Genomic DNA, 24,043 nt, shown 5'->3' on the forward strand with positions numbered 1-24,043 from the left:
GTGGGACATTTGTCCTCTTAAAACACAAATCTACTGCAAATGAAAGCCAACTCCCATGACCATTTTTGAAGTTGAATATTCACCACAAGATGACTTTCTCCTCAAATGCTATGTGGTGAATTTGGCCTTGCGAGGATACTAAGATTATGGCCACATCCTAGAAAATCCTGGTTTCGTCATGTTTCCTAGGATGACAAAATGTGCAAACACTACTTGGCCACTTTAGCATGTGAAAATGAGCAGGCAAATCAACTCACCAAGGCTCTTCCATGTCTGAAAGTATTGCTTGTTTTAGCGCTTAGGCCCGAACTACACATTACATTAAATGCAGTAGTCGTCTGTGGGGCTTATCTGATCTCCTGTCAATAGCAGTGCAGTGCAAACAGGCTGGTGGGATTGGCTCTAGTCTTGATTAAAATCACCCCCAGCAAAGCTAACATTTACCACAGGAAGAAACCTCCACTTGGGTTGAAGTAGGCCACAACATTTTAAGTAGACTTTGGCGAAGGCATTGGGTATGTATCTGACATCAAACAGCCCACCAACTGGCAGATGAGAGGGCTGAGCTGGCCCTAGGTTGAGTGTCGCCCTATGATGCAGGTCAAATCATATTTCAGGTCTGCTGCCACAACCTCAACTCCAGGCAGCCTCCTGATAGGCTCGTTTGAAATGGTCCCCAGTCAGCTGACCCATGGCCATGGTGGGAAGAAGCAGGCATTGCCTCAAGGACCATTGATGTAAAATGGCTCTGGGCCACACTGCAGCCATGCTAAGCCCACAAACCATCACTCCTCAAGATTTCCAGGTAAGCGGCCATTTTCCAGAACATTGTGTGTGTGTGTGTAAGAATGGTTAAAAAAAGAGAGCTGGTCATGCTCCGAATTAGTCACACACATGAATGCAAACATGCATGCAAAGTAGCATGTAGCTTGTTCTGCAGTAATCAAGTGTCATGATGCTGTCAGGAGCCAAACTCTGGAGCAGCTCAGCAATAAAACACCTGGTTTCAGAGAAGTTAACTCTTTAATTCAAAGAAACCAACATAGCACAGGTCTTGCCCCAAGGAGACAGTTGCGAGGACTGAAGCTCCCTGTGTTCCCACCGCTCTTGAAAACTCCTCCCCTAGCTCCTTCCCCAGGAACCTGAGGCTCCTTCGCCTTATCTCTCTTTGCTCTGCCCTCTTCATTCCTCTGGGTGTTCTGGGAGACCAGGGAGGAGGGGAGCTGGTCACAGCAGAGGGGGAGGCTCCCTGGCTTCTTCAGCAGCCTGACCCCACTCCTCTCCAGCCTCTGCTTCAGCTTCAGATCCTGGACTGCCCTCTGCCACAGCCTCTTCCTGCTCACTAAACCCTGTTGCCTCTTCAGCTTCCGTTGCCTCCTCCTCCCAGTCTGCTCTCCCCCTCTTCTCCCTCTGAACACTCATTGTTGTCCCACCAACAATCCCCTGGCTTTGAGCCTTCTTCCCCTGGGGGTTCCCTTGGGGGTTCCCCAGCTAGTGCCTCCCACCGCTCCTCTGCATCCAACCAGTCCGTGACAGGTGCCCTAAAAAACAACAACAACCCAGTCCCTTTAGAAAAGATGGAAAGTGGTGCATTTTTATTTTTTTACAGGCTGCATTCTAACAAGCGTACCTCACATCCTTTTGCCATGGCAAAACCTCCTCCAAGCAATAGGATTATATTCCATGGTACACTTTCCTGGGCTTTTCTCCAAGTCAGCAAGGGCTGGTTCTCTGTGTTTGATGCTAGACAAAGAGGTTTGTGAACATAGAGAGAGATTAGCAAACTTTGTGATCGCAGCCTAAGGCAGGGAGGGGGAAGCAGTGGCCCACCAGATGTTGTGGGACTCCAACTCCCATCAGACCCAGCCAGCAAGGGGAATGGTTAGGGATGATGGGAGCTGTAGTCCAGCAACATTTGGACATCCCCCTCCCCCTTTCATTTGCACTTTGGATCTAAGTTAACCGCAACGTTAATTTTCTACTCGCAGCTCAAAGATTGTGAGATGTATGGTAAAGGAAAACCCAGATCTCATCCATAAAAGGTCATAAAAGGATTTTTTTGCAAAGCAAGGTACCCTATTTCACAAGAGAGGCCTTATTAACACATGAAGGCTGAACAAGAGATAGCTTCCACTTTTCTCTCTTAACCCTTCATAGAGCTATTCCTTGCAATTGCTCAAGTCCTCATATTGTGTGCTTTTGTTGAACAGCAAGCAAGTCACATAATCTTCCAGGTTTTTAATTTCATCTGTGTACCAATGTTCCAGATGTCTGTGAGCACATTGGTTTATTTCGTACCATGAAGCACTTCACAGGCAGAAAAGATACCACCAGGGACATATAGATGGCGGGCAGTAGATGGTGTTTGGAGAACCTTGGACTGTTAGGCAGGGAGAAAATCTCCCAATCAGCACCAGAAAAGGATGAATATCTGTGTCCCTTTTCTAAAAAGAAAAGGGGATGAGTATTTTAATGCTTGGTTGGGACCCATTGGGACATCAGGAGCCAACAGATGAGTCTTATTCCTCTGCTCTCTTCCTTGTAAGATTGTTCTCTAAGCTCCTCTATGGGTGAGTCATTCAGGAAATGGTGACCTAGTGACCCTGTGCCTAGTGCTTGTTGAAGGCTAGTTTTATAGTCAATTCTACAGAAAGCAGAAGAACTAGGTCAAAGGGTTTCAAAAGCCAGAAGCTTACCTTTCAAGTCAAACCACCATTTAAGGGACGGCCTTTTCGACGGGAAGAAGAACAATATTGTCACTATTGTGACTCCAGTAACTGCATCAGTGACAAACCTAACAGGGAGGGAGGGAGGGAGGGAGGGAGAATTTCAAGAATAAGTGGTGGAAGAGAAGAAACATTTGTCAAAGGAGACCAAGGTCAGTGACTTTGCATGCAGATACTCCAGACTCAATTCCTGGAATCACCAGGGAGTGCTAAGAAATACTCTGGGCTCGTCCACCATTCTACTCCTCCCATGCCTAGAAAACACAGGCCCTAACAGCTTTCCACTTGTCCCAAGCTTTCTAGGTGATGAGTGATGTTGCCTTTGCCCACTGCCTTCCCCCAGAAGACTCGCTCTTTAGTGCTAAATCGGAACAAACAGCAATCCGCAGAAGGCCCAATTGCCATTGGTTCCGATTCAGTGCTAAACTGTAGGTTTCCTCTAGGGGAAGCAGTGGGGCAGATGGAAGTGTGGATGCAACTCTCTGTGTCTGAAACCCTGGAGAGCCACCACAAGTCAATGTGGACAATACTGAGTTTGATAGACCAATGGTCTGACTCAGTGCAAAAGTCGTATGTACACATTAGTGGCTTAAACCATTCTAGAGCAGTGTTTCCCAACCTTTTTTGGGCAAAGGCACACTTGTTTCATGAAAAAAATCTTGAGGCACACCACCATTACAGCCCCGTGACGTCAGCGTGCAGCGTCACGCCGGGAGGGACGCACGAAAGTGTAAGATTCAATTTTTCCCCCTCCCCCTTGCCTTCCTTCTGTGCCAACCGCCAAAAAGCCAAGAATCGCGGGACCGCCGGCGGAGGGGGGGAGGGCGAGCGGAGGCAGCGGCGAGCCCCGTTCCTCCCCATCCGCCCCATTCCGTGCAAGGAGCGCGAACAGGTGTGAGAAGGGGGTCAAACCTGCGGGTCGGCGCCAGGGAACCTCCAAGCTTTGGGGGTTGGGGGGAGGAGGCAGCAAAACTGGGAGCCGCAAAACAAGCCAAATGTAAATAACCACACATTCTTCCCCTTCCCCCACTCTCTCTCTTTTCCCTGAGTCTATTTCAGATAGCAAAGAGGGGTATGGTACCTCTCATATCCATTTTTTGCAAAGCACCATGTGCATAGAGGGCATTATACAAATTAATACATAGAAAAGTGTCTGTCCCTCCCTGCAGTTCAACTCCCTCTCTTTTTACTAACAGCACATATCCATTCCTTCTGCTGGTGCAACTTTCTCACCATTTCTACATAGCAGCATTTATAAACCAGTGCCAGAGAAACTGGGTGAAAGGAAGGTGAGAGGGAAGAGATATGAATATTTATGTGTGTATATGTATACATACATACACCTACACAATTACAGGTTTGAAGCCAACTTAAAATAAAAAGAGCTGGTAAGCAAAGGAATCTGTGGCGCTTTCCATGGGATCCGGGGACATGTCAGCTAATACTCTTCCCTTTCTTCTTCATTTGCTTGTCTCTGCAGCAAATCTCGAGGGGGAAGGGAGAAGGGCAGGAATTGCATAGGCACGAGAGAACGGGGGAAATCCCGCATGCAGGATTTTGGTGCCTAACAGCCCCCCTCCCTCTGCAATTGCTCTCGTGCTCCCCCGCCTCTCCTGCTGGCTACCTCTGGACCCCCTCCTCGTCCCTAACGTAATTCACCCCTTCCTCCCTGACAGGGAGGGCGGGCCCATTTTGTGGTTCTCCTCAGGTGCTCTCCCCTCAACTGGGCGGCCACTCAGAAGCAAGGCACGGAAAAGGATCCCGAAGCACCACCGCCACCCCCCCCCCCACAAACACACACAAAAACCCCGCCCTGCCATTCCCCTCGAGCTCGCGCGCTCTCTCTCCCTCGCCTCAGGTGCCTCGCACGCGGAGCTGAGGAGAGCGTGGCCTGGGTGGGCAGCTCTCGAAGTCGCGCGGCGCGCGGGGCCTGAGGGCGGGCGGGCTGCCGCGACGACGAGAGGGAGCGCGCCTGCGTGTGGACGCGCCTATGTGTGGCAGCCGCCAGCGGTGGGAGTGGCAGCCGCGTCCACCTGGGGGGAGAACCGTCGCTGCGCCCTAGCGCACCTTCCTGCCACCGCCCTCCTCCTCTTCCTCCTCGCTCCCTGCACCATGAGGGAAGAGGCGCCGCCGTGAGCTGCTCGGCCGCTTCCTCACTGTCCTCCAGACGAGGCATCCCCCTCGCCGCCGCCGCCGCCCATCCCACCCTGGGATGAGCCATGAAGCCGCCTGGCAGAACTTCCCTCCGGAGGCAGCAGCAGAAGCAGCCCTTCTCCGGCCGCCGCTGCCTCCTCCTCCATCCCAGCAGCCGCCGCCTCTCGAGCTCCGCTGCCGCCGCCGCCTTGCTTTGCCCAGCTCCATCCCCCTCCTCTTTCTGGCGCTTCTGCTTTTCTGCTCAGGGTCCCCGAGGATCTCCGGAGCCGCGGCAAAGGTGTAAAAGAGCCGCATGCGGCTCCGGAGCCGCGGGTTGCCGACACCTGGATTAGGACCTAATTTGACTTTTACAAAAAAATAATAATCTTTTGAATTTTCCCCGCGGCACACCAGGCAAGGTATCGCGGCACACTGGTGTGCCGCGGAACACCGGTTGGGAAACACTGTTCTAGAGGTTGATTCCCCCAATGTGTTTCAAGTCACATTTACACATGACTGTACGCACCAGAGAAAGAGCAGGGGTGTCTTCACCCAAGGCACATAACCTGTTCAGTTTCTGCTGTCATCTGCACATGTGCAATGGCACTCCCAAATGTACACACCTCAGCTTAACTGTGATGTGAATGTGACCTTGAGTTCTCCATTTGGATTGAAGCTGGTTTGAGGGGAAATGCATGGAACAGCACTATTTCTCAAGAAACTACAGGATAGCTCTGCATCCTGGGTAATATGATGTGTATGCAAATTCAGAAAAACAGAGGTGGGAGCACACCAGAGCCAGACTAAACGGCAATGTGTACACAGCCTGAGGCAGCTTTCTATGTCCCTATTTATCTTCAGATACACTCATAATTTGTAAATCTGTTTTTAAATCTGTGAGTTACAGTCCTAAACCAGGCAACTGTTCTACTAGAAAACAAACTAGTTACAGATAGGTAGCCGTGTTGGTCTGCCATAGTCAAAACAAAAAAAATTCCTTCCAGTAGCACCTTAAAGACCAACTAAGTTCGTGTGCATGCACACGAAAGCTCATACCAAGAACTAACTTAGTTGGTCTTTAAGGTGCTACTGGAAGGAATTTTTTTTGTTTAGAAAACAGACTGTAAGGCTTGAAAATGCAACCTGAAGAGAGAAGCAAGAGAAAGCACATGTGTCTCAGGAAGGTTAACCACCTTCAATTTGACCCTTGATAACTGATGGATTGACTACTGATCAAAGAGGCCCACAGCCACAACCATCTCCCAAGGTTAGGGGACTGGGAATACTATGTCTGCCCCAGGCAAAAAAGAAACTCTGAGAGAATTCCTTGAGATGAGCATTTAAATGAAACATTAATGGTGGTGCGAGGGGGGGGTGTTTGTGTGGAAGGGGGGATGGAGAACAAAGGCCTGACAGAAATATACAGAAATAAATTTCTTACCCTGGTGTGAACAAGCTTGCCCAGCCCGGGATGAACTTAGGGTCTCTGGAGAATAGCAGGATTGCGAATAAGCAGAAAAGTACAAATACTGCCTGTTCAGCAAACCTGTAGAGGAAGGAAATGCAGCGAGTCATTGTAATGAAGACATCATTTCCCCCAGTCTTGCTTGAGGATGAGTTCAACTGTGACCAGTAGGTGGAAATCTGAGGAAGGCTGGCAATGTTGCGCAGAAAAGAGCAAAGGGGAATTTTGATTGTTTCAGAACAAAATGCAGAAGTGGCCTTGGGCTAGATGCACATTTCCAAAATTAAAATATAACCCGAGTGTCAGCAAACTTTCTAGCACTGAAGTTCATAGAGGGGAATTGTAAAATATACATAGGAGCAGATATTTGTGTTTCAACATATCTCTGCAGGCATTCGGATTAACAACTTGGGCCTCCCATGTTATAACTAAATCATGCAATAAGAAGAAACACATGGTTGCTCAACTTGACTGTGTGTTTTTTACAACGATGAATGTGATAGAAAGCAGAAGAGTGATCATTTGTGGGAGGTTTCAAGATTCAATGACTTTAGCCCATTTCAGGCTCTTATCCCTCATGTGGAATGAACACACCAGTGGCAAGGCATGGGTAGGACCTCCTCCTTATCTACACTTGTCCATTAGAACGGTGCCCCACCAAGTACAGCTGGTACACATGGGGCCTCTGTACTTTGCACTGTGGTATGCATGGAATCATAGGAGTTGGAAGGACCCACGAGGGACATCTGGTCCAACCCCCTGCAAGGCAGAAACCCTTTTGCCCAATATGGGGCTCAAACCCATGACCTGGAGATTAAGAGTCTCATGCTCTGCCGACTGAGCTATCCAGCCACAGTCAAAGGGGGCCTTTGCCTTGGCATTCAAGCAAAAAGCATCATGATCTGCAAGCCACCTTGAGTCCCTGGCAGGGAAAGAAGGGTGGGTGGATTTGTACACACTCACATACACAAACACACACACGCAGAGAGAGAGAGAGAGAGAGAGAGAGATTGAGAGTGGCAGGGACAGAGCCTGCCCCCTTCCCTGGCTGCCTTAATTTTGTGTGTGTGTGTGTGTGTGTGTGTGTGTGTGTGTGTGCGTGTGTGTGTGTGTGTGACGTTCTAACCACAAACAGGAAATCATGAAACAATTATTTGAAATCTCAATTTTTGGAAGTTGAGGACGGAATAGGATGAGAAAGCTACCTTATAATGGGGCATCATTAAATTGTACTCTTCTCTTCCTGGTTTTACATATCAAGAGAAGATTAGGAACCAAATTACAAAACAAAACATTAGATTTAAGGAACATAAACCATTTGGAAGAAATCTGGAGTTGCTAATCAAATTGGCCACGGCTGGTTTAATAGACTTTCTGTGCTCTTAGAATGGAAAAAAGGGCCTTTGATTCTTACAATGATATGTTGCAGGTTGCTGGTTTATAGTGACATGAATGCTTCAGTAGACACTAATCTTTCATAATATCCACCAACGGTGAAAAGTCCTTTCTCCCCAGATATGTTCAGGTTCCCTCGATTTATTTATTTTGCAATAGTTATGTGCTGCTTAAAATAATAATAATACAGCAGTTTGCAAGGGGGGGGGGGAAGGAGAAAGAGAGAATGCAACCTTTGTAACTGATAAAGCAGAAGAACAAAATCAACAACTAAAATCAGCCTGCAGCAGTTTTACCAGATAATAGTCTCAAAAACTATCAGATGAGTTTTTGTTACTTTTCTAAAAGTAGCCAATGATAGTAGCCAAGCATGCCGCCTCCCAGAGGGGTTGGAGCAACTGGTAAGAAGGTCCTACTCTGAAGGTCCATGACTGGATAATTAATTGATGGAACTATGAGCAGGATCTACTTAGCAGCTCTCAAAGGGCAGGGATGAGAGGACTCTCTGCCTGTACTGCACACCCAGATTGTCTAGGGCAAGTGTGGGGAAATCTATAGCCCCCCAGATGTTGTTCAGCTACAGCTCCCATCAGCCCCAGCAAGGACAACTGTATTAAGGCATAAGCTTTTGTGGACCAGTAAACTTGTCAGCATCTTAAAAAGCAGAGAAATCACCTTGCCAACAAAGGTCTGTATAGTTAAAGCTAAGGTTTTTTCAGTAGTGATGTATGGAAGTGAGAGCTGGACTATAAAGAAGGCTGATCGCCGAAGAATTGATGCTTTTGAATTATGGTGCTGGAGGAGACTCTTGAGAGTCCCATGGACTGCAAGAAGATCAAACCTCTCCATTCTTAAGGAAATCAGCCCTGAGTGCTCACTGGAAGGACAGATCTTGAAGCTGAGGCTCCAATACTTTGGCCACCTCATGAGAAGAGAAGACTCTCTGGAAAAGACCCTGATGTTGGGAAAGATGGAGGGCACAAGGAGAAGGGAACGACAGAGGACGAGATGGTTGGACAGTGTTCTCGAAGCTACAAACATGAGTTTGACCAAACTGCGGGAGGCAGTGGAAGACAGGAGTGCCTGGCGTGCTCTGGTCCATGGGGTCACGAAGAGTCAGACACGACTAAACAACAACAAAACTTGTCATAGAGATGAACGCTAGTCCATGAAGACTTATGACACAATACATCTGTCAGTTTTTAGGCTGCCACAAGACTATGGTGATTGACAGGACAGATTGGTCAGCAGTAAACATTGTTCACGTCAGTGGCAACAAACCGTTTCAGTGATGCTAGCAAGGAGACTTAACTACCGGTAGGTCTACAGTATCCTGTTATTTGTGAGTGCTCAAATACAGTAACAGCTAATGAAAGTGCCTTTTTAAGAAATGGTTAGCACCGACTATATCTGAAAAAGAAAGGACTGGTTAACACTAAATGATTTAGCCCATAAAGATTTCAACAGCCATTTAATTAGAAATGCATTATTTAAAGTCTGGAGCAAGTACAAATCAAGACTGGAGCCAATGACACCATGGTGGCTCTCACCTCTAGAAGCCCGTGCCATGAAAAAACTAAACATGAACAAGGAATGGGCAACATATAGAGATTTGATAATGTAAGATCAAGGTAAATTAAGAAGACGACCATATGAAGAAATAAGGCATTATGTCTCCGACAGATGGCAACATATACAACTTGGAAGTGTCTTTAATTCAGACTCGAAGAAAGGCTTCACTAAAGAGAATTCATTAATGTATGAAGCACTATTATATATATATATATATAATCTAAAATGTATAACCTTTTGTTAGATCTGGACATGACTGATGAGGAAGTGAAAGAGACAATGATTAAATGGGCGCAAGACTTCGGCCATACAATATATTTAGAGCAATGGGAGAAACTTTGGCAGAAAGATATAAGATTTACCGCCTGTAGTACAATAAAAGAAAATTTCATCAAAATGTTCTACAGGTGGTATTTAACACCAGTCAAATTAGCAAAAATCTATGAACTGAAATCCAACCTCTGTTGGAAATGCAACAAGGAAGCTGGAACAACAATGCATATGTGGTGGAGTTGTACCCCAATTAAGTACTTCTGGGGAGAAATACATGAGGAGTTGAAAAAAATGCTTAAAATCCCATTAACGAAAAAACCAGAGGCTTACTTACTGGGCCTATTAGGAAAAGAAATACCGAAATCGAAAAAAAGAATTTTCTTATATGCGACCACTGCAGCTAGGATAGTAATAGCATCTAAATGGAAAGCTAAATAGCTACCAACCAAGGAGGAATGGATTCTTAAATTAAACGAATATTTAAAATTGGCTAAATTAACAGCATCTATACGACAGCAGTCAAATCAAAAACTAAAAAATGAATGGCAATGCTTTGACAAAATACTGCTCTAAAAATACATGCTAATATGCTTCGACTAAGAATGTAAATGCATCAAAACAATAATCTATCAAAGAGAGATATATGTATATAGAGAAAATAAAAACAAGCAGAATGCAGTGATAAGGGTAAAATTGATTCCAGACAAGACGAGTAGCGGTTTGAGGGATGCTAAACAGGGTGGTGGGTTTGTTTTATTTTGTTTATGTTTTTTTTCTTTTGGGATATTGTATAATGATTTAATGTATAATGATTTAATGTTTCTTTTCTGTTATGTATTATTTCTCTTTCTCTTTTCAGTTGTATGACAGAAAATCTAAATAAAAATTTCATAATAAAAAAATAAAAATAAAATGCCGGCTTTAATGTGATATGCAAAAACAAAACAAAACACTAAATGGTTTAGAAAGCCAAATCCTCTTGATTTCCCCCTTGCAATCTGCATGCAACTTTTCTATCTCTCACACAGACTACATAAATGATTATTCATGATATCTTGTCACGGACTGATTGGCTGCAGAGGAATGGTGGGAGGAAGCATGAAAGAAGGCTCAGATCCGAGGGATTGGTGGTAGAATAACAATGAGTGGTCAGAGGGAGAAGTGAGAGAAGACTGGGAAGAGGTGTCGAAAGCTGAAGAGGTAACAGTGTTTAGTGAGCAGGGGGAGTCGGTGGCAGAATGCAGTCCAGAATCAGCGGTAGAAGCGGAGGCTGGAGAGGAGGGAGGCCAAGAAGCAGGGATGAGTCTGGCTGGTGAAGAGGCACGGGTGTCTCCCCCTCCTGCTGTGACCAGCTCTCCTCTCCACTGGTCTCCCAGAGCCAGAAGAGGCATAAAAAGAGTGGAGGCAAAGTTAGCTTCATGCAGGTGCAGTATCAGATTGTTTGGAGAAAACCCTGGATGCAGCTGTGGGGAGTTGGGCAACTTCAGTTTCAGCAACTGCTTCATGGGAGCAAGACCTGCTGGAAATGAGTTGCTGTGCTCCTTAGGCCTCACACTCCTGTGCAGATCCTGTTTTTGCTTTAAAAAAGGAGTTAACTCCAGCTCGTTGGTGTAATTTACTGCTGGCTCACTCCTGTCATGGCTTCACTGCTTCATTTGTCTCTGGGACTGTTCGTGAGTGTGCTACAAATGCTTCCAAATGCACTAGACTGGCTAATTAGAGAATAAGTTTGTTCCTTGCATAAATAATTTAGCAGAAGTAATTAAGCAGCCCATCATCAACTGTAAAGTCTCCAGTTGACTCTGCAGTTTAGGATTTGCTTCAGAGGTATAGCCTGAGCTAAACTTTCTTTCAGCTGCGGCTGAAGTAGTTGAAAGCTGTGGTGTTTGTAACAAACAAGAAAAATGCTTATCCTATGGTAACCGATAAAATGCAGAAAAACTTTGGGGTTGTCTAAGGCAGGGACGCGGGTGGCACTGTGGGTAAAAGCCTCAGCGCCTAGGGCTTGCCGATCGAAAGGTCGGCAGTTCGAATCCCTGCAGCGGGGTGCGATCCCGTCGTTTGGTCCCAGCGCCTGCCAACCTAGCAGTTCGAAAGCACCCTCGGGTGCAAGTAGATAAATAGGGACTGCTTACAAGCGGGAAGGTAAACGGCGTTTCCGTGTGCGGCTCTGGCTCGCCAGAGCAGCGATGTCATGCTGGCCACGTGACCCGGAAGTGTCTCCGGACAGCGCTGGCCCCCGGCCTCTTGAGTGAGATGGGAGCACAACCCTAGAGTCTGGCAAGACTGGCCCGTACGGGCAGGGGTGCCTTTACCTTTAGGGAAGGGAAACCTGTTGCCCTCCAGATATTGTCGCATTGCAACCCCTATCAGCCCTGACCAGCATGTCTAATGGTGAGGAATGATGGGAACTGGAATCCATAAATACCTGGAGGGCCATGGAATAGCCATCCATGAACTAAGGAGACTGACCCCAGACTACCAGACAAACAAAAGAAATATCACACACTTCTTTCGTGTGTGAAAGAAGATTGGAGGATGAAATTGATGGACTATGCAGAATTAGACAAACTAACAGGAAGAATTCGAAACCGGCGGGACCAGAGATTAACAGATGATTGGTGTAAATTTACGGACTATTTGAAAAGTAATTGTGATGACCAGATTACATTTGTAGGTTTGCAGGAAGCTTTGTGAGGTGAATAATTTGAATTATTGCATAATTGGATAAAAAGGAAGGCGTTAGTTAAGATAATTAAAGGCAATATGAATTTAAGAAATGCAGAAGAAATGATAAAAATGGGGGATCATCAGAGGTGCTGATGGAAGTCCAAAAAGATTGTATAAGATGTGAAAGTTTGTGGTATGTATGACAATTAATATGTTTAAAAATGAATAAAAATTATTTAAAAAGAAAAGAAAAGAAATACCACACACATATTTAATTATCACACACAGTGGAACCAAACGCTACCTTGGTGAATGTGTGCTCCCAAATCTGAATTTGATGAAATAACCTCTGTGTGTGTGTGTGTGTGTGTGTGTGTGTGTGTGTGTGTAGGAGAGAATTAGCAGATGGGAGAAGAGGGTGCTTAACCCTTCACGCACACATAGAGACACACATCAATTTCCCCCAGCAAACTCTGCCCCCCCCCCCCCGCCCAAGGCCATTTCTCCACCCCACAGTCAGGTTTAAACACAGTTGACTGAGTCTTGTATGGCTTTCCTTGTGACTTACTTTATTGGTCCCAGCTTCCGATAATCATCCCTTATCACTGTCCTGGCTCTGGCTTCTGCATCAGCTCTGATCTCCGATTTCTTTTTTCTCCAGCTCAACAACAAGGGAGGGAAAAAATGCTTTGTTCACACGACCTCAGGCATTCTCATTCATAAATATTACTGAATCAAACTATCTTGCAGAAAGCTTATAAATGGATTTAAGGTTGTTACATTCAGGAGGCATTTGACTGCATAATGTCCTTGCTGCTGTTTGAAGGTTCCAGTTTTTACTCTCTGTTTTGTGGTTTTAAGGTTTCAGTTTTATGCCCTTAATGTGATTTCATTTTCATCCTTAAATGTACCACCACTAACTAAGAAACTGCAATAAAAAATTAAACTAGCAAATAGCTAGAATTATACACTACCTTAGGACCATTTGCTAGGAAAGACAGTTAACTATTTTTATTTATTGGTCAGTTTCGCACAACATGATAACCCATTCTATGTTCCCAAATTCTCATCCTGTCATCAAAGGTAACTTCATCTTCTTGGCATTATGCAAAAGACACATCTCTCGCAGTCACAGAAGAACCAACAGAGCATGCATTCATAGGAATGATTTGTCTTAAAAATCAGGGCAAATTCATTCTGTCTTCTGCAGTAAGTCATCCCCTCTGTGCACCCTCTCTAGAGATAGCCATTGTTAGGCTTCTGATTCAGAGGACGTCAAAAAATAGGACAGCTCCATGTTTCAGGCGTTAGAATAGCCAGAAAACAAGTGAGTAATTATGCAAAATGTGCCACTGATGATGAAACAAAGCATAAGGAATTTTGAGGCTCAAAGGCTGAAATACTAATGGGCTACTGTGAGGCTCAGCCTTTTTTAGTAGGCAACTTCAGTGCTCACCTGCATTTTGTCCTGCCCTTCTCCTGCACCCACCTCACACAATTAGGAGTCCATATGAAGGGCAATTTCATCTTGAACTATTTTCAGGTTAACTGCGTCATGCTGCTTAATACATTTCTGGCACTGCTTAGATTTTCATTAAACCTACAAAGCTAGTTTGATTCCATCAATCACATAAAGTGTACCCAATGTTTGCGAACCAGTCAAACATATGACTATGAACAGAATTCTGAAGGAAAGGGTCACTTGCTTGATTCTTTTGGCAAACTGGCATCTACTTTGAGTCTTTGATTTTAAAAAGTGAGGTCGCGGAGGGGGGGGGGGTCTATTTGCAATGTACGGTTTTGGTTTTGGTTTTTTCTTACCCCGTTTTCCTTTAAAAAAAAAAAAGGCCTTAAGCATCAATTCCTTTCAAAACAATTCAACAAACAGAACAGAAATGAGAGCCACAATACTCCAGTGCACATAGTTTTGGAATTTCACTTATGAGGCCCGAATTCAAATCCCTACTCATCAGTAAAAGTATATGGATAGTCTTGGGAAAATCTCTCTCTTTTGACCTCAGTTTGCCATGTGCAAATGGGGACAGTGACTTATATATCCTGCTGAGCAGATCAGCAAGATGGACTATATATATATTTACATACCAATGAAAAGTATTATATAAATTACTAATAGTGGAACACTTTAAAATAATGCAATTATTACATGTTCGTAAGATTATAAGAAAAGCCCGGCTGGATGAGGCCAAAGACCCATCTAGTTCAACATCCTGTGGCCAACCAGCTACCTATAGGAAGCCTGTAAGCAGAATCTGAATGCAACAGCAGTATATTCTCCTGCATTGATTTTCTGAATTAAATTGTAGCTCTAAAGGTACTATTCATCTCGCTGATGGAAAAAATAATGGCACTTCAATGAGCCATATATTTGTTGGAATTACTATAGCACTGCAGGCTTAAAAGAAGGCTATGGGATGTCAGAAATGCATTTTTAGCAACAACAGTGTAAAGTGCACAATAAACAGAAATGGCTCATAATCTCTGTGCCACCACCAAAAAAATAACCCCCAAACAAACTCCAGCAATGCCTCTCGTTTTAAATACTGCAAATGAAAGAATATGGCAAAGTTGGAAAGCAAGTTGTAAGTACCCAGATTAGCAAAAGATTTACAATAAAACCATGTTACTGCTCAATTACTGATTAACACATTGTTTTATGAAATCACTGAAGTTTAATCCCTGTCAAATGTAACCTGTTCTTGGCCAAATTTCCGGCTATGGACTTTATATCTTAACCTACGTAACAGCTACAGTAAAAAGCATCATTCCCGGAAAAATACAGAACACGTCCCATACCATGCAATGAAATGCACAAATCCCTGAATGGTGCAAGTGCAAAACAGTCAGGTCGAAATATACCAGGAATTCAGTAACTAGTAGAATTATCAACAGAACACCTCTTTTAAAAAAAACCTTATTCTTTGAACCCTGCTCTCATTACAACAAATTAGCAAAACTCTGTGGACCTCAACAAATCTGTACCAATATACACTGCCTTAAGGTCATTTGTGACAAGGTTGAGAAATTTCTGGGGCAATGAGATCACCAACTCAGTGGTCAGGACACCTCTGCAGTGATCTTGTGAGAGAATGCATCCGATGTGAATTCACAAGGGGAAAGGGTGGGCCTCAAAGGTCTGGTGCTCATGAAGACCACCAAAATATCCCATAAGAACAGTCCTACTGGATCAAGCTACTCAGGGCCAGACTTGGGTAGTCTTTCGTAATATGGCGCCATGTATGGAGCTGAAATTTGGCACCCCCAAATGGATCTTCTCAATTATGGATCGTCTCAATTTTGCACCCCCTCAGCTCAGCACCCTGTGTGGGAGAGCTGTCTAGACCACCCAGCACTGAAGCTATTGGTCCATCTAGTCCAGCATTCCCTTCTCACAGTGGACAACCCATGGGAGGCCTGCCAGCAGGACCTGAGGGCAACAATGCTCTCCTCATCCATGATTCTCAGCAAGTGGTATTCAGAGGCATGCAACCTCTGACAGTGCAGGTGGAGGACAGCCTTATCTTCCATGAATTTGTCTAATCCTCTTTTAAAACCAACCAAGCTGGTAGCCATCTCTACCTCCTGTGGGAGCAAATTCTATAGTTCAGCAATATGGTACTGTGTGGAGAAGTACTTTCGTTCATCCATCTTGCATCTTCCAACATTCAGTATGATTGGATGCCCAAGTTCTAGTACTAAGAGGGAGGCCTTTCGGCTTTCTCCACACCAGAATTCATTTGATACACCTCTATCTGTTTTCCTTGATGAAGTGCTTATGCCAACTACAGTGGTACTTCGGGTTAAGTACTTAATTCGTTCCAGAGGTCCGTACTTAACCTGAAACTGTTCTTAACCGGAAGCACCACTTTAGCTAATGGGGCCTCCTGATGCTGCCACACCGCCAGAGCATGATTTCTGTTCTCATCCTGAAGCAAAGTTCTTGACCTGAAGCACTATTTCTGGGTTAGCAGAGTCTGTAACCTGAAGCGTATGTAACCCGAGGTACCACTGTACTGGGAAAATAGGAAAGGACCATTGCTGTAAAAATGCTTCATAAAATAGGCTGGTCTGACAGCTCTGAGTAAGGAAATGAGTTAAACATGCATGCAATAACTTATTTGAGGAGAGATTAGAATTATTTAACTATTGTTGGAATTCTAATTGAAATGATATAAAGAGAAACTCTTTGCCTCACCCATAGACTGTTGGTATTATGACATTCCCCCTCTATTTATGAACTGTATGATCTTTATTATCTACAGTTGCTTTGCTTAATAAATTTAAACTTTATAAATTAGCTATCTTAAGTCATGTATATTAAAATGAAAGTAATTTTATTATCAGCTCTGCCTTAGTGCATGTGATGAAGTTTCCACATTATTCAGCTATCTTTAGAAGTGTGTTTTTATAGTATGAGCTGCTTGGATATTTTTTCTTTAAAAATAATTCCTTTGTTTCTGAACACAGTGTCTTCAAAAGCGTATCTTCAAACTGGAGTTTTGTGGCCAAGCAAAAAAGTCACAAATTGTATTTTTCAAGTGCAAAAATAGAAATATTAAGATGTAACATGTAGAGCCTCACCCAACTTTAAAAGCAAAAAAGAAGGACCTGTCAATGAGATATTGTAAAAGACACATCCCATTTTGCCAAGCCAAAATGCTTGCCCTGATGAAATGACCCCATTAGTGCACTGTGTCATCTAGTTTTTCTTTATTCCTGTTCCTTTTAAAAATTTTATTTGCATTTTCAAAAACAGGAACAGAGAGTTTTTCTTGTGCAACAAGAGAGTACATGTACACCTGAAAGACAGGAGTGTTCCCAAGTCAAAAGAAGGATAGGTCCCTCATAAAACCATCAGATTTCCAATAAGGACCCAGCTAAACTGGTTACCTTGACCACAATTTCAATCAATGTTAAACCATACAAATAAATCAGACATGAAAGTACCTCAAGCTAATGCATCCATAAAGGAATGAGATCCAGAGCCATCCGAAAAGAAGGAACATCAGCATTAAGGGAAAGGCAAACACAAACCAAGAGCCAAAATTCACAACGTCACACCCTGGAAAAAAGCTTTGAGAAGGAGAAAACCTGATTAATGTAAGGTGGAGAAACCCATTTGGATAAACTGAAGAAAGAATCTGAAATATGCAACCAAGGCCAGCGTGTCATACAAACATCTCGGATGTGATTCAAGACCACATCACAAGGCTGCCACTGTCACTTTCTGCAGCTCACGGACTCCCAAAGGGGGTGCAGAAGATAATCTGTCTGTGTTGTATGAAAGGGACAACTACAGTCACAAAGATCTCCTCCTTCTTTGTCCTTGCCTAGGAGTCACATTTTTACTAGTTCAGAGTCATGTGCAGTTCTTGACTCCATAGCCTTGGGAAATCCCCATGTACATCCATTGTCAACACCAGCGTGTTCAGTTCCTCACAAGCCCCTTCCCTCCATACCTTTTGAGTTGTCCTGAAAGAATGAGATTTGGGGCAGTTCCTGTCAGCGTCGCTGTTCCACCAATACTGGCTGCATAAGGGATCGAAATGAGGAAGCCTTTCCATACATTCTTCTTGTGCTCTTCCTCCTTCTGTATGTCTGAGGAAACTTCAATTGTGACTTCCTTCTCCTCCGTCAAGTCTTTTCTTTAAAACATTACAAAAGGCAACTCTTGACATTTGTCATTTCTCATATAACTTAGGGCTCATTTGTTTGTTTTTGCTTCTGTATCTGATTGATTCCCGCCCCCATTTGCCAAATAATTTGGAACAGGATCTACAGCAGGTAGTTTCTCTCTCCTCTGCAGAATGAGCTGCATCTACCCAGATTCTCTCTTGGATCCATCTGTGAAAGGTAATCTGGGCATCCTAAAGTAGGATGGACTTGGGGACGGGCCAAAACTTGGAGGCAGACCACATGCTTAGTTTGCTGAGTTTCCAGGATCATTTACGTTTAAAAGCAGCATGGCTAGTAAAGGCCTCACCTTGAGAGCTAGGAGAATCATTGCCACAGTAGACAATGGCCTCATTTGGACATGACTCTAAATAATAGTCTAGTGTTACATTGACATGTCTGCTCCCCACTTCCCCTCACTTCCGGCATGGCAACAACATCAAAAACACTTGCTTCTGTTTTCAACTAACCAAAGTTTGAGTTACGTCTTAACCAGGAACTGGGGTTATTTGAGTTATACTATATCCAAACAAGCCAGGACTATAATCTACTGCATGATCTTTACTTGTTCAGACAAGCCATAGTTAAAACAGCTAGTTGAAAACAATTGTGTTCATTTTCCTCCTCACAGCCACGCCAGAAGATGGGAGATGGGAGGGGGCAGACACAAGTCTAAAACCCATTCATGCAGTACTAAACCATAGTTTTATTTATTAATCAAGCTGCAATCCTAAGCCCAGTTACGAGGGAATAAATTAAGGTTACCAGATTTTTTTCAATGAATCCGTGGACACTTTTCAACTTCAATGGATTTTGTATGGGGACTGATTTGTAAATCCGGGGACTGTTCCCGGGAAACAGGGACGTCTGGTAACCTTAGAATAAGTGCCCCTGACTTTAGTGGGTCTTACTTTCAAGTAGACACCATGTGATTGTGCTATTCCTTATTAAAATAATATCCAAACCCACCTTTCAGGGCACACAACCTTCTGAAGGTGGTTTGCAAAAAAAGAAGAAGTTTTGAAACACATAGAAACATCAAAACCACAATCCATAAATATAACGATTTACAATATCAGCCATTAATGTAAAGCCAGCAGTGGCTCATTCTCTCCCCCCCCCCCCCCCAAGCCCAACACATTAACCAAATGTGGACTGGAGCAAAAATGCTTTCAAATATCTCTCAGAGACCAGGCCAAATGTATTTCCAAAGACTTGCAGCAATTGCCGAAAAGGCTCTGTCCCTGGCCTAGCAGTTCTTACTGGCAAGTCAGATTTCAAGGCCTCCAATTATGGTAGGTCTGAGTGCAGCCAATACTGAACTTAGTCCCTTGAGGTAAACTCAATATAGTTACAATTTAGTGCAATGCTAAAGCAACGCTATAGCTTCCTTGGAGCACAGGTGGAAAGCAGCAAGTGACATAAGCAGGAAAAAGTTAAATAGGGTTTTACTCCCAGGTAAACAGCCTTAGTTCATACTCATGAAACTGGGGAAGAATACTTTGGTGATCACCGTCCTCCTCTCCAATGCAAATCTTTGCGTAAACTTACTCATCAACATTTGCTAGAAGCTGCATCTCAGTTGGCACTGTGTGAAGTTTATTCTGATGTACAGAGGCTGAAAAAGAATAATGCCCAAAGAGCTTTTTAAAATACAGAGAAACATTTCCAGAGTCATAATGACAGAAGGTGGTGCTACTATTCCTAAATCATAACAGTTAAATATCCCAGCATAGTTGAGTTACAACAGCAGAATAAAAAGTGGGGAACGGGTATGTCTGCCAACAGCCAGAATATGCAGCAGTAGGACTTGCTTCCAATTGGCAGGGTTGGTAAAAGTACAATCTCAAGGCATCTTGCTGACACCTCCTTCAAAAAGGCTAATTTATGCATCCAAATCACCCATTTGGTGCCGTAGCTTCGCACACGTGTGAGTCACTCTTGAGTCTCTCATTCTGCACTGTTCAGCTGGAGTTTCCAAGACTTCACAATTAATTAAACAATTAATTGGTCCAGTGAAGGGTAGAGTTTAGTGTGCATTATATTTCTGCACTTCCGGGAAGCACGGAAAGATCTACCAGCTTAAAGCTGTCTTAACATAAACACAAGTTAAGCCTACAGAAAGGTTTCATAGCCAAAGGCAGCAGAGTGATAAATCAGCCCAAATATTTCTATGTTGTGGCTCAGAGAAGAATAAGCTGCTGAAAGGAATTGCTGGTGCGTCCAACTCTCTGGCTCACCCTGTTCCCTTATCAAACTGAGAAAGCAGTACCTGAGCAATGTACCAAAACATTATATACATCTATAGCTATCCAGTTAATGTCTACCATTCTGTAAATGTCATTGCTTTGTGACACTTTGGATTTCTTTCTAATGGCGCAACACATCCATCTAACTGCATTTTTTATAAGTTATATAAAGTGTGCATGTCTGCTACAAAGGAATAACTCCCTAAAAAGTGATGAGGTTGGAAATCCCAGGAAGTTTATTTATTTGAAGTATTTGTTGTTCACTGTTCCCTCAAAAGTTCCAGGGTGGCAAACAATAAAATCAACAATCAACATTTAAAACAAAATAAGCAAATCAGCATCATAAAATCAGAGCCGCTTTCAGTAAAGTGCTGTATTTGGATTTTTCACGATTCCTAATTAACTAAAAGATTACTTTGGAGTTGGTTTTTTCTCTTGATTCCAGAAAAATCAGCTAGTTTTATTTACTGATAAAATGTTTCGCTTGCTTGATGAAATGTCTGATCTTGCCTGCTTTAAAACTTTATTATGTTATTGTGTTTTCAGCAGAAGCTGAGGATGGGGATCATTAAGCACTGGGGTGCTTGCTGTTCCGAATGGAAAAATTTCCATTTGGAAATGCTGCCCTCCTCTTACCCATTTCCCCACATTAAGACGGCTAGAACATTACAAGGAACGCACCCAGCGGTCAAAGTCTGTGAACTCGTTTGCTCTGTTGTATCAGGTTTTAATACTGTTCAGTGGACCAGTGACTTCTGCATTGTCACTTCAGTGATTCAGCAACACTGACATTTCTTAATGAAGCAATGCAAATGTGTCTCAGTTCCATGACAACCATGAAAAAAGGGAAGGGATTAAAAGGAAAAGAAAGAATTCAGATGCACACACATAGCATGCCTCCTTTCCCCCTTCAGACTGAAACCATTCACATTTAGGTGGTGGTCAAGTTGGTATGATGGAGAACTTGTCATGCAGGCCTAATTTGGCCCATGTGCATGTTTTGGGTAAACTGCACACTCCTTCCTATCACCTGATGCCATATGACGTCAGGTGTGGAACACTTAGAGGGATCTCCTATCTCTGATCCAAGCGCTACAGTGCTAAGAGATAAGTCCACCTGCCTTCATGTCTATTGTGGGAGAGGGCATGGGTTAATGCATGCCTCAGTAAAGGAAATTGTGGACAGAGATGGGCCTGGAAAGGAAAGGAGGGACAGTGTCATGCGTAGGGAGTCTGCCTCCCCCTTCAGTAACTTCACAGATTAGAATTAACGAGCAGTTTATCTTTTATGGTCCTTTTTATTCAGGCATCAGGTTGCAAGCAAAAATCCACGTCCCTCCACAAGGAGAGCAGTTGGCTACTCTAATTCTTCCCCCTTCTGTCTTGCACAACATCCTAGGCACCAATGGAAAGTCCCTCCTCCTCTCTGTAATCTTTGTTCTCTAATGCATTTGGATCTCCTAGTTCATGGGGAGGGAGAGTCCCCCACACTCTCTAATGGCGTCTCTGCTATCTGTCTATCTGGGGAGCCAGTGTGGTGTAGTGGTTAAGAGCAGTAGTCACGTAATCTGGGGAACCAGGTTCGCCTCTCCGCTCCTCCACATGCAGCTGCTGGGTCACCTGGGGCCAGTCACACTTCTCTGAAGTCTCTCAGCCCCACTCACCTCACAGAGTGTTTGTTGTGGGGGAGGAAGGGAAAGCAGAATGTTAGCCGCTTTGAGACTCCTTAAAGGGAGTGAAAGGCGGGATATCAAATCCAAACTCTTCTTCTTCTTCTTCTTCTGTCCCCTCCCTTCTGTTTCTCTTGTCATTATCTCGTAGCTAGGTAACTCCTGTCTAATCTGTTCCATGTCTGTTTCTCTCTCTGCTTCTGAGACCGCTGGAAACAAGGGAGGCGAATCTTCCCCCTCCAGCTCCTCTTCTAAGAGAAACTGATCTGCCTGAGAATGCATTCCTCAATCCTCTGCTTCCGGCCATTCCCTGACAGATAGACACATTGGAAAATAGGAGAAAGGATCCATACCAGCACTCTTTCAGAAACGGATGTGCTCTTACTAGCCATGGCATGTTAACTGCCCTGCCCTGCCACAATATGGAAGCGGAGGCACTAGACCGCTATAGATTTATAAAGGAAGTTTATAAAATGGCGCAACCAAGGTGGAGTTATTGGTGTGATGTAAAAGAGTGGTGTCACTAGCACCATCCAATAGGAGCATGTGACATTTATGCAAATACCATCTACAGGGCACAGACTATCACAAAATATATCCTTTATCGGTGTACAGGGAAGCAGATGGCAAACCTTATTTCTCCAGCAAACTCAAAGTTGCCGTTCTGAGCAATAGGGGAATGCATATTTTCCCCCCAGCAACGTGTGCATTTACAAGTGGAATGTCCTATGGATGCCGTTGGAACACACCTCAGTAACAGATGACTTTACATTTGTCAAAAATGCCATGTTTTATTAGCAACACCCAAATGAGCCGACCAGACCAACCTTGGCTTTCCTCATTTTGCCTCTTGAGGTCCTGATATGTTTCCTTGTCTCCAAAGAGGCTCTTCAGAACAGCCATTGCAATGGGTAGCATCATAGCGGTGGAGGCTGTGTTACTCAGCCACATGGACAGGAAGGAAGTTGTTAGCATCATTCCTAAAATAAGCCTGGAGAGAGAGGGGGGGGGCCTCATACGATTAATCAGAACAAAGCTGTCTCAGTTATATTCTGTAAGAAGTCCAATCCTGTACAACTGGGATAAATGTTAATCTGATTACACAGTGCTGAAATAGTTATGCTTCCTCTCTATTCAGCAGTTTAAAAAGTTTGGAACTTTTGGAATGATTTTTTTCTTTAAAGCATGCCTGCCCGGCCCATACTCCAACCTTTAAGGCTATGCCTTTCACTAACCCAGGCCTTTGACAGAAGCACTGCCATCATGAAAAATATCTGGATCCACCAGAACAAATTCATCAGCAAATTCCACGGAGCAGGTGACTGGGCTGCTGGAGGGGGACAGATCTAACACCATAGAAACAAAGCAGGCTGGTGCAAGAGTCACAGGTCGCTTGAGCTATCCAGATTGCTTAAGCTATCTGGATTAGCTTTGGTGTATTTATTTCCCCACAGGCCAGTCTAAGTAACCCTCCTCCTCCTGCATATGGTCATAGTGCATTTAGAGAGTGCTAAAGAGTTTATATATACAGTGGAACCTCAGAAGCCGAATGCCCGTAAACTCGAATGTTTCTGGTTTTCGAGTGATTTTCGGAAGCTGAACATCTGGCTTCTGTGGCTTCCAATTGGCTGCAGGACGCTCTTTGGCGAATTAGAAGTCGAACGGACTTCCGGAACGGATTCCATTCGACTTCCAAGGTGTGTCTGTACATCTTCAGTCCAACCTTGCAAGGCTAGGGTTGCCATATGTCTGGAATTTCCCAGACATATCCAGAATACTGCGGTCGACTTTCCTGAAAAATAGCTCAAAAACTTCATTCATTTTTTGGAATTTGCTAAAAAAAGAAAAGCCCTACAACTTTGCCCTCCCCCCCCCCCAAGGAAAAACTCAACAACTTTTCTGTCCGGATTTTCACTGTTTGAAATATGGCAACCTTAACCATGGCAGATCAGTTTTAATAGTTGATAGCAAGTTGCCTGCTAATGGAGAGCACTACTTGGCTGCCATTTTGTTTCCTCCCATGGCTCAAAAGGCTACATTTTGTCTGGGAGGTCAGCTAGTAAGCTACTAAGCAAACAAGCAAATTCCTAAATTAATCAATGTACCACAGTATCATTTATCGAATAACTATGAGGAGCCCTTTCAAACCCCACCTAAAGTCTAGCAGACCCCCTTTTCTGTTAAGCAGAAAATAGACGG

At 44.0% G+C, this 24,043-nt stretch overlaps 1 protein-coding gene across 2 annotated transcripts in view; it reads right to left on the reverse strand.

The window, feature by feature from the left end:
* Positions 1-24,043, reverse strand: part of SLC13A3 (solute carrier family 13 member 3) — a 48,592-nt gene that overhangs the window by 7,894 nt on the left and 16,655 nt on the right. For both annotated transcript variants that reach the window (XM_028735096.2, XM_028735095.2), the window contains exons 3-10: positions 22,672-22,835; positions 19,477-19,543; positions 17,712-17,897; positions 17,200-17,325; positions 12,803-12,895; positions 6,301-6,405; positions 2,697-2,794; positions 1,631-1,743 (exon numbers count right to left, since the gene is read on the reverse strand). In XM_028735096.2, the coding sequence (XP_028590929.2) occupies positions 1,631-1,743; positions 2,697-2,794; positions 6,301-6,405; positions 12,803-12,895; positions 17,200-17,325; positions 17,712-17,897; positions 19,477-19,543; positions 22,672-22,835 (952 nt within the window). The remainder of the gene's footprint in view (positions 1-1,630; positions 1,744-2,696; positions 2,795-6,300; positions 6,406-12,802; positions 12,896-17,199; positions 17,326-17,711; positions 17,898-19,476; positions 19,544-22,671; positions 22,836-24,043) is intronic.

This window comes from Podarcis muralis, chromosome 5, assembly GCF_964188315.1.
Source record: "Podarcis muralis chromosome 5, rPodMur119.hap1.1, whole genome shotgun sequence".
NCBI lineage: Eukaryota > Metazoa > Chordata > Lepidosauria > Squamata > Lacertidae > Podarcis > Podarcis muralis.